Here is an 11540-nt window from a genome sequence, read left to right on the forward strand (position 1 = left end):
CAATCATCAATAGGAGGAGAGGACCTCAGCCCTGTGAAGGTTCTGTGCCCCAGTGTAGGGTAATGCCATGTCCAATAAGTGGGAGAGGGTGGGGTGGCAGGCATGGGGAGGGGGAACCAAACAGGGGTTTGTTTTTGTTTGTTTTTTTGTTTTTTGGAGGGGAAACTGGGAAAGGAGAAATTTACATGTAAATAAAGAAAAAATCTAATAAAAAGAAAAAAGAAAGAGGCAGGCGGATTTCTGAGTTCCAGGCCAGCCTGGTATAGGGAGTGAGTTCCAGAACAGCCAGAGCTATACAGATAAACCCTGTCTCGAAAACCTGAAAAAAAAAAAAATAAAGAAAAAAAAAAGAAACGTGCTTGCCATGGTCCAATAAGAAGGGAGCTGGATTTGGACTAAGTATATTGTTCTGTGTAATAACTGGGCTTTATTACTCCTACGCCAGATTAAAAATAACATCTTGCTGTCCTGGGCCCAGGCTGTTGTATTTACATTGCTTTTCTTTTGCCTTTACAAAGCATGCTTTTCTCACATGACTACAGAACTGTCTGACTTGCCTTCACTGTAATTTCTGCTTCCAATCTTTCAGTCCTTTGCAAGTAGGATGGTGTTTTTCTATTTACCAGGGACCACAGAACTCCAACATTCTCACACTGAGAAAGAAAGTTCCCGAATTGAATGGGACACCTTGCCCAGAAGTGGCCTACCATCTGTCTGCTGTCTGTCTGCCTCTGATGCGCTTTTGCATTTCCCTTTTTCAGTTGTCGCAGGGGTCTCCAGAACCCATTGAGCCGAACTTTGTTATCTCAGATTATCACTTACTTCGCCATTCACGGGCTGCAAACAACTGGTCCCCAAGTGACCCCACAGGTAAGAGAGAAAAAGCTAACAAACAGAAAGAAGCATTTTGCTCATATAGACACCTGTCCTAAAATACCACCTCTACCACATAGACACAAAGAATGGTGTCTTTTTCTGTCTGTTCACTGAGGCAGCAGTTGGGGATACATTGAGTAAGAGCTAGAGATTCCTAGAGACCATGTCTCCACACAGGCAGCTTCCTCCGTTGTTTATTAACACAATAAAAAGAACGGCAAGCTCTCTCTGTTATTTCCTTTTATTTATTTATTTTTCTTGGTTGCCTGATAAAGTCAAATGTAGGTAGAAATGGAAGGCTTAAATGTTCAAAATGGAGACAACTTGAGACGCACCCAAAGCATCCATATCAGGCACCTGACTTTTTGTTTTCTTTTCAGAATAATTCTACATGGGGAAGATGGGTAGCCTGAGATCCCAGACACAGACTCTGGAAACGTGGATTTCTGATTCAAATATCAGCTCAGCCATTTAGTAGCTGATCTTGTAACTCTGAAGCTCAGTGTCTCCTATAACATGGGAATAAACATAAGAATACCACCAGAACATGATGAGCAAGATAAATGGTTTAGAGGTTGTGTAGTCGATGTGAGGGGGTCTAGTGGACATAATAAGAGTGAGGTCTCTGGAGGGACTCAGCATGGCCACGTGCTTGAGATACTTGAAGAAGAGATGCAGAATCCCATTCTTCTGACATTTCAGAGTTCCCCAGCAACTGCAATGGTACTGGACACGGGCTCCAGAAGAGAAGTTTCACAGTTAGATAAATATTTGATAGCTTTCAGGGGTGTATTGTTGTTGTGTAAGAAATCAATTCTTTTTGCATGTTGTCAAATTTGTCTGAATGTGTATTCTTGTCACAAATCAAATCCTGGTGGGCCCAGTGTCATCTAAACAGAACCTGAGAAATCCCAAGCAAGATAACATAATGTCATTTGTTTTTAACAGCTGCTCCCAGCTTGGGTCAATTCACCTGCTGGTCAAACTCATCAAAGCAACTGAGGTGCAGTGGGCTCTGATAGAAGTCTCTTAGAAGCCCAAGACTGGGTTAACTGACTCCTCCTAGGGCAGCTAGCCACCCTAATGTAGAGCAGAGGCTTAGCAAAACCGATGCCAGAACCCGATACACTATGGGCAGCACCTTTAAACAAGGTTTTAAAAAGAGCCAGTACCCTGTCTTCATGCTTCCCCTCAGCCAACCTAATAACCCTTCTCTTGCCGTCTCAAGGGAGCATCCTCAAAGGTCAATGCAAGCTGGCTCTGGTGAAACTGACAATTGGTTTTGCCAGCTTCCCAGTGCGTGCAGGTGCTATGTGTCTGGAATCGAGTTGACACACATCCCCTTACTTACTTTCCTTGTTCTCGGCGAGTTTTCACTAAGCATTGTTCCTAAGTCTGTCTTTATAGCTTTGTAACGGCCTTACCTGCAGCAACCAAGTGTGGAAGAGAAGCAAGGCCAAGATGTTTTAGAATTCAATTATTATTAATAAAATTTATTTTTATGTATATGTGTGCACATGCATGGGTGTGTGTGTGAGTGTGTGTGTGTGTGTGTGTGTGTGTGTGTGTGTGTGTGTGTGTATAGGTCAGGGACAACATTTAGAAGTCTAAGAAGAGGTCAAATTCAGGTCACTAGGCTTATGACCTGCTCAGCCATCTCTCTGATCCTGGAATTTGCTTTTGAGTCTTTATAGTTAAGAAGTTGACCATATTCACTACCATTGAAATATTGATTGCCAGTAACATATAAGCAAGAAGTCATGAAGCAAAGGCTGATATTCTATAACTGCTGTGTTTCAGGTCCACCCAGCAGCCTTGAAGTGGAAGAGGGAATTACATATGAGCAGATGCAGGTAGAGATTCCAAAGGCCCTGCATGCTTTTACTTGTATTGCTTGTAATCCTGTATTAACCAGACTGTTTGTCAATTGCAGACTGTGATCGAAGAAGTCCTAGAGGAAAGCGGCTATTACAACTTCATAACTAAGAGGTGAGATCCAGGGTTTACTTTCAAAGGTAAAAGATGAATTGAGGTATAGTTGGCCATTAGATCTGCTTTCTCCATCCTTGACTCCTGAAAGCTGCATTTCTACAAATTAATTTTTAGACACCATTATATTTGCTTTGAGTAGATACAGATATAGGTGGAGTAGGTGTTGCCCAGCTTCCATGGAGACATCACTACTGTGTTCTACAATGAAGCAAAAGGTTACTACATAGTAGCCATTGGCTGATTATAAGATAATGAGCCTGAGACAATGGGAAAGCATTTCTGGGCTGGTTGGTTTCTTTCTTTCTTTCTTTCTTTCTTTTCTTTTTTTTTTTTTTTTTTTTTTTTTTTTTTTTTTGGTTTTTCGAGACAGGATTTCTCTCTGTAGCCCCAGCTGTCCTGGAACTCACTCTGTAGACCAGGCTGGCCTCGAACTTGGAAATCCACCTGCCTCTGCCTCCCAAGTGCTAGGATTAAAGGCGTGCGCCACCACTGCCTGGCAGCTGGTTGGTTTCTATTGGACCATTCTAGAAGAGCTGGAAGCTCAGATATCCATTGTTCTCATAGCCAAGCAAAGCCTACTCTGGTGACTTTAAGATTAAACAGACTATCTGATAAATTTAAATCCAGTTTGGAATTCCTGAAGTTTTACTCTTAGGCAAGGTGATGACACAAAAATTTGAGTGCACTTGTTTATTTGAGAGGTGATTCTGGAAAATAATGACAAGGATAATGACATCAGTAAGATTTCACTGTCAAGCAAGTCAGTCTTGTACCCTGAAACCACCCTGAGAAGCATTGTCAACAGTGTGCCCTGAGTTCTCCCACTGAAAGGGAGAGAGCTACAGTAGTTATCTTCCAGCTTCATGGAAGCCATTGTTGGTTACCTAACTCACAAAGAGCCCATTCCTGTTCATTCTGGCCTTTCCTGAGCATGGACAAAAAAGTGAATAAATACCAGAGAAGTTCAATGGAAAAGAAGTCAGGCCCTGCCATTTGGGGATTTGCCAGCATGTGTGGAAGTAGTATGCATGGAAGGGTATGCATGGGCTATGGTAGTAGCAGTTCACAGAGTTTATCCCTCTGTGTTCCCAAACTGTCTACATTTAGCATGTACCCAAGATGCTCAGGGCTCTTTTAGGATATGCAATTGTTTTTGAATGTGCTCCCTCAAGCAGGATTCTCTTGGGTGAAGAACACACTTCCTACTGCAGTCAGGAGAGCTACTTTATGTTAGCTTTCTAAATTATCCTGGAAGTGTTCCTTAAGGACAGCTAGTAGCCTGGAAAATGAGGACTCAAGATCGGCTTGCAAAGGTCATTACAGAGAAATTACATTCTTCTTTGAGCTCAATTCAGTCTCTTGCTTTTCTCTTCTTACTGCCATTCCAGTGAGCCTTTCTTATGAATCACACATGAGATTATTCAACCACTTGCTCTTTTGGCTTGATAACTTATTTCTAAAATACAATCTTTGCAAATTTAACACTGCCTGTCACTTGGGACTGCAGAGTCAAGATGAGTGATCTTCATCTTGCAAGGGTCCATGGCTGATAGAAGTCACCGTGCTTCAGGTGCTCTCCCCCCAGAATCCCTGTGGGGATATCTGCATTCTTACTGTTTGCTCTGCTCCAGTGCTGGGCACACGAGCTTTCTGTGCCTGGTGTGCACGTCTCTGTTCCCTGCTTTTACCATCTTATAAATCAAGTGCCTTTGGCTTGAAGTCGTGGGGGCAGAAGTTGTCATTCTACAACTATTGTCACTGGGTGTATTTCCTCAGAGGCTCAGGAGCAAGGGAAGCAAATAGCTTCACATTCTTGCAGAAAAAATGGAAAACTGTATCAATGAAAAATTAAGTGTGTGCATTTATAGAGTCTTAATGCTTGACATTATTGATTTATTTAATTGTACTTCTGTATTCTCATTTGTGACTAAACAGAAACCATTCAATTTAAGCTAGAAACATAGCAGATCACAGCTTCCTGATTCCGTGATTGCCCAGGTGATCTGTGCTTATGTCAGAGCATCTTAAATTTTGTAAGTGTAGGGCTGAAGAGGCAGCTAAGTAGGAAAGTGCTTGCCCTGCAAGTATAAGGACAACCCCCCCCCCCCGCCTCCAACACACATACATGCTAAAAATAACTAAAACAGGCACAGGGACTGGAGAGATGGCTCAGTGATTAAGAACATTGGCTACTCTTCTAAAACACTTGGGTTCAACTGCCAGCACCCACATGATGCGTCACTACCGTCTGTAACTCTAGTTCAGGGGATTCAACACCCTCTTCTGGCCTTCCTGAGCACTAGGCATACAAGTGTTACATGAACATACAGGAAGGCAGAACACATGTAGACATAAAATACTTTGTTTATAAAATACGAAATTTAGAGATAAGAAGAAAAAAAGAAGAAGAAAAACAGGTGAGGTCATATGTACTTGTAATCTCAACACTTATTCCCTAGGCTCACTGGACACTCAGCCTAATCAGTGGGTTCCAGGCCAGTGAGACCCTGATTAAAAAAAGAAGGGATATGGTGTCCTGAGGAACAACACTCAAGGCTGACATCTGGTTTCCACATGCATGCATTCTCATACAGACACACACACAGATACATAGATACACACAGGGGAGGGAGGAGGAAGGAAGGAGGAAAGGAGGGGGAAGAAGAGGGAAGGGAGAGAGAAAGAGGGAGGGAGAGAGATTAATAATATAATACAGTTCTTATATAATTCTCTACAAATACTGCTAAATTTGAGATCATTTAAAATGATTACAAGTTTAAGCTTTTGAGTGTGCTTATGTGTGTGTGTGTGTGTGTGGTGGAGGGAACAAGGTTTTTGGTGAAAGTCAGAGGACAACTTTCAGGAGAGAGTTCTCCTCTTCTTTTGCCATGTGGGTCCCAGGGACTGAACTCAGATTGTCAGGCTTGTTGGTAAATTCCTTTCCCTCTGAGCCAGCTTGCTGGCCCCTAAGATTATTTAACAATATTTTTGTCATGATATACAAATATAGAAGATACATATATAGACACAACATTGAGAAACATATATATAGAGAAGACAAAAACCAGTGAGCATCAGATCTGCTTGCCTTGCTTCATTTGTTCAGACAGATGAACCTATGATATAGGTAAATGAACATCGACATTCATGTGGCATACGTTACTTTGAATGGCATTGATTTTTCCACTGTGAAGAATCACTGGTTTTCATTGGGCTTAGAACTTAAGAAAAATCCTGTTATTAACAATTTTCAGCAAAAGATCAGAGCTCTCTGAGAGTTCCCATTTTATTAATTACTTTATTAATTGTGGTTTATTTATTATGCCTGTTTGCTTAAGCCAGAGGTATTGAAACTTGAGGGTTGGAGGGAAATGTTTGTGACTCTATGACACTCTTTCCATTTCTAGATCTTCTAGGTCTCACTCTTTCCCATGGGGGATCAAGAGCTACACAGCCAAAAGATGAGAGCCCTGCATTGGAAAAGAAAATGGAGTTTCCCAGTCAAGTTCAACTTCCAGGCGGGCTTCAGCCACGACTTGACAGCAAGATGCCCAGGACAGCATGAGAAAGAGACACAACGCTGCAGAAGTGTTTTTATAGTCCTATGGGGGTGTGAGGCAGCCACAGTGCTGGGCTCTGTCCCTGGTGTGCATTACATGCACAATAACAGGCTATCAGTGTGCTTCTGGGAGAAAATATGGCAAAATGGCTACCAGGGCTGGGGCACAGCAGTAGCAGCACAGAACTTCCTGTGAGGTTAAACATGGAAACAGCTTATATTTTTCAAAAGAACACTTTATACTTGAGATAGTTGAAAGTATGCTCAAAAGTATGTAGCCTTCCATGTACACAGAATAGTTTTAGGTAAAATAATTACAGGACCTAGTGCAAAATATTTGGTATTCCATAGGGTTCCCATTTTTTAATCTTAAAAAAGAAATTTAGAACATGGTAGTTTATAAATGAAATGATTGGTTCTCTGTGATCCACATGGGTGCTAGAGGTTCTGAAATGTGACACAGTGTAGACAGTATTTGTAACCTTGCACACAAGTATCTGAGTTCGGATACTCAGATCACAGCTAGTAGAGTCTATTGCTGTACAATATGTTTATGTGGCTTATGTCCAGGGATGGAGGGAGGCTTGCTTAGGCTGGTGCTGGCTGCTAATCAAGCTCGCTGTGTTTCTAGAACACATTAAAGAAGTCGTAGACTGTGAAAGAGATCACAGTTCTTATTCTAGACCTTACTGAATTACCGGTGTGTAAGATAAGCATATATTGTTTGAGAACTCTCCCAAAATTATAAACTAAAATATAAATTCCTTCTTTATCCACTGAGATAGCCCAAAGAGAAGTCAGAATGCCAATCCTAGGGGTGAGAATAGCATCCCATCTCTATGCAGAGAGGATTTACTAAGACCCTGGGCTCAAATTACTCCTCTTCAACTGGCTTCTGATAACGCTAGTGCGGCACCAACTCAAACTGTACATGTCCCCATTTCAGGAACAACTTATTGCAAGTAACTAGCAAGTTTAACTTCCCATTGGTTTTCATTGTTTTTAATTACATTGCTATATTTTAGCATGATTGAATAGTGCAATAATATTGGCCACCATTAGAAAACAGTATAAACTTCCTGAATAGTATGCAAATCACTTAATGTGAAGTCATACTATTTCTTAGAATTAATGTGCTTAGCATTTAAACCACACCTCCGTTCTCCTTGATCGCATACTATCTGATGCCTTTGAGGGTTACTAATGATTTCTTTTTTGTCTTTAAGTGAGGATAACAACTAAAATACCTGTATTTTAAAATATTAAATACAGTGATGAAACAACTCAATTTTAACTTTCAAAACAATTCCATCCATATATGAATTTCACATATACCCCTGTCACAACTGCTCAGGCCCAGCTGTGCAGTAGCTGGTGGGTTCCTCTTGAGTCCCCACCTTCGTACTTCCATTTCCCCATCTCTGCAGCCAAGGACACCTTATTCTCCATGTAGGCACTGTCAAAGGAAGCCCTGTAATGCAGCCATTCTCCCACAGTGAAGCTAGCCTCCCAAAGAGCTCATTCTGTGACCTTCAGATGGGAACAAGAACAGTCATTTTGTCTTGATCAGTGGAATTGTCTTTACTTCAAAGAAGTGGCTACTTGAGACTAACGTGCCTCATAATCTCTTCTTGATTGCATTTACATTTTTCTTTTTGTCTTGTATAATTTTTAATGATTTGTTTTTCAATGAAATCCTGTGAATTGTTGAATCCATCTCATTCCCAGTGACCGAATATTGTATAGGGTAGAATTTGAATTAATCTCTTCAGATAACTTTTGATGCACAAATGCTTCAGCTAATTATGTTTTGACCCAGCAGCTCTGTTTATCTGTACTTGAAACTTCAGTCCATTCCTTAAAAGCAAAATGCTCCATTCTCGGGGAACTGGCTACAGCAAAGATATTTCTTGCTGTATTTCTTTTTCTTGTCTTGTGACAGATGTACAGTCTTTATGGGAATAAGGAGTGACAAGCAGACAGACACAGTTGTTAGAAGAATTTCAGAAACACACATGCATGCACGCATGCACATTGGGGGGCACTGTTATGAAGTTTATACTAGTTAAGGTCTTCCTACATAAGTGCCACTTGAGACTCATTAAATGTAATGCATTTTAATGCTCAGGGACAAATAGGGAACTGGATGAGGATGATTATACCTAATTCCATTGACATCACCACCAAGTCACCACTTATGTTTGAGATTTTTGAAGGCAATAATATCGACTAGTCCATTCTATCAGTATTAATAAGCATAGAACATACATATATCCCCTTTTTAATCTCTCTTTCTCTCTGGAATTACCTAAGTGAACATGATGTGCTCCTTTAGAAATGCCCACATCGTGTGTGTGTGTGTGTGTGTGTGTGTGTGTGTGTGTGCATCTTTTATTGTTCGCATCCTACTTTTTTGAAAATGTTAGATTCCAAGAGTACCAAAATAACCTGCCAGACAGTGCAAGGCCACCTGAATTGGACAGCTTCTCAGCCTGCAAAGCATGCAGCAGTGGATGGACGCTGAAGTTGTTTTTATGGTTAAAATATTCTGCTAGCACATGCCACTGTTGGATGCTATTAACCCACATGGACGCTAACTCACATGTCTCAAAGAAGCAACTTCATGAAGAGACATTCGTTAACTTGCATGAGGCAAGTGTGGCTGTTATGACTGCACTGCTGATATTATTTTGAGATTATAAGAGGGCCAGGGAAGATTTTGCACTTTTGATGAGGTGACAAGTGGATATCACTAGCAATATCATTTGCAAAAGTGAGGATGGTACACCCTGAAGTCCCAGCAGCCTCTTCACGTGGGAAGTCTGCTGGACTTCACATCTGCGCAGCATTTGGCTGATTATATTGGGATGTTTAAGTTTGGTTCATATTGTAAAAATGAGTTCACTTCAATTGAAAGTGGGCTATTATGTTTCTGAAAGCAAGATGCTGCTCTCCTTCCTTTCATTATATTCTGTGAAGCCAGCTCTGCTATGTCTACTGTCAGAAATAAGAAAAACACATGAACAATGTGGCTGCTACATGAGAGCTACTCCAGGTAGCTTATCGGTTTCCTCTGAACAAGGTGTTTAATTATTATGGAAAATAATGTCTATATGTCATCCTGATGACTAGCAGGCAAGATGGCTGCTTGGAATTGATATGGTGAGGGCACTAGTGAATACTTGACTAAGTATTGGAAAGCATGTCAAGAAAGAACTGTCCCTCCTCCCCCAAACAAAGAAAGTCTATACTAGAAGCAATGATCTGAGGAAAGCAATATTTAAGGACTTGTCACTGCTTAGCCATTCAATGAAGACCCCTTACTGAATGTATTATCCCACCATTTTTAGCTCTATATGCTGAGTGCCATTGGAGACAAGATTGTAAGAAAGAATTTAAGACATGGAAGTGCTATTAAGTTTTAGGTAAATCCCTGACATTCCCTGTCATGTTTGCCTCATACTTCAGTGGATTTGAGCAGGAATAGCACTGTTTAGGGTTAGCTTCATTTTATGACATAACATAATGTTTGTGGGGACCCAGCTCTTCTGCTTTGTAAAGCTGACAGATTTTCCAAGGAAGTTAAGTCAATTCCCAAATACAGTCTTGCTTTCAGTAGATGGAGAGCATGGCATCAACTGCCTCAATGGGGAGCAGTTGATCAGAAGCCCAAGTGATCCCTACTGTTGGGTCTCCTGGGACTAGCAGCTGGGCAGAGTCACAGCAAGCTGGTCTCTCAGACATCAGCAGAGCTCTATTAAAGTCTCAGGATATGCAAGTGCATCCTCAGGACAGATCCCTGTGAGGCATAGAGGGAGGCACTGAGCTCCATGTAGAGCTGCTGTCTTTGGTGCTAGGGATTGAGCCCAGAGCATAGCACATATTAAACAAGCACTCCACTGCTAAACAAGAAACAAGCCCCAAAGCAGCAGTTTTATCTGCCCATAAGTCAACATGGCTGCATCCCTGGGATCTTGCTATCTTCCTCATCTTCCAACTCAGGCTCATTTTTGTAGGACAATAACTTTTTTTTTTTTTACAAAACAATTTGTGAAGAATTTGACTGGGTAGATGTGAGGACGTGTGAATGCAGTTGCTCAGTGTGATTGGGCAAGGGATGTTGCAGATATTTTCATGATTTGCCAGTAGCCTGCATGGTGACTAGCTGTGGAAAGATCCCATTGTTTTCTTCCTCCAAACTGGGAAACAGAAATCATACAGAAGAAATATCATTTCAGTATTTTGCTTGCTGACATTTAGTAGGTACGATCTGAATTGAAAGGCTTCCTGACTTCTACAGTTTCCAGTGGTGATTCAGTGAAGATCAAAGAGTGGTGCTGTCCTCTGAGAGAAAGTGGAGCCTCTGTTCTTTCTCCTGCAGCACAGAATTGTTTTATAGATGTGCCTGCAACAGACAAGAATACTCCCAATGTGCCTTCTCCTTAGCTCCTGAGATAGGATCTTGTTTTGTCCTAGCACCTTCCATTCAGGATACCCATGTTTTGCAAGCCCTCAGTGCCCTCATCCCTCCCCACGGAAGGGGACCTGCATTTTAGGGGGACACCAGTGGTACAACAGCACCAAGTGTGTCTGATGGCTGCCCCCAAAAGCTCTCTCTGATCACAGTGAGTCTCTTAACACAACCACATAGTCATAGGCCGAAAAAGGGAAAGAGATGCCTCTATAGAAGATTCACCTGAAAGATGAAAGCATATGTTATTTTTTCTGCTATTATGTATATGTGCTTTGTAAAATGCTAAAGAAAATAAAAATGTATTTTCAAATTATTGGAAAATAATTTCTCTTTTGTCAACAGTAAATGATCACTTCTAATGTTTCTATTCTCTCCTTTTGTATTTTAAATCTCCTCCTCACCTCCGTCTCCCCTCATGTCCTTCTCTCCCTTCCCCTTCCCCTCTCCCCTGCTTTGTTCATTCTAAGACCATTTTACTAGCAGGATCCTATTGGTGTAGATCTTGCAATGTATTACAAACTCTCTATTCCAGCCTTCCCATTGATGATATTACAGATGTGCATCATCACATAATTCTTTTTTTTTTATTTTAGATATTTTCTTTATTTACATGTAAATTTCTCCATTCCCAGTTTCCCC

At 41.2% G+C, this 11540-nt stretch overlaps 1 protein-coding gene across 6 annotated transcripts in view; it reads left to right on the forward strand.

Annotated features, from left to right (window-relative positions):
* Positions 1–11222, forward strand: part of Nek10 (NIMA related kinase 10) — a 228364-nt gene extending 217142 nt beyond the window's left edge. For all 6 annotated transcript variants that reach the window (XM_031361786.1, XM_031361785.1, XM_031361787.1 and 3 more), the window contains 4 exons: positions 762–870; positions 2677–2729; positions 2810–2865; positions 6276–11222. In XM_031361786.1, coding sequence (XP_031217646.1) covers positions 762–870; positions 2677–2729; positions 2810–2865; positions 6276–6333 — 276 coding nt within the window. In that variant the 3' untranslated portion in view covers positions 6334–11222. The remainder of the gene's footprint in view (positions 1–761; positions 871–2676; positions 2730–2809; positions 2866–6275) is intronic.
* The last annotated feature ends 318 nt before the right edge of the window (positions 11223–11540 follow it).

Source organism: Mastomys coucha, unplaced genomic scaffold, assembly GCF_008632895.1.
Source record: "Mastomys coucha isolate ucsf_1 unplaced genomic scaffold, UCSF_Mcou_1 pScaffold9, whole genome shotgun sequence".
Lineage (NCBI taxonomy): Eukaryota > Metazoa > Chordata > Mammalia > Rodentia > Muridae > Mastomys > Mastomys coucha.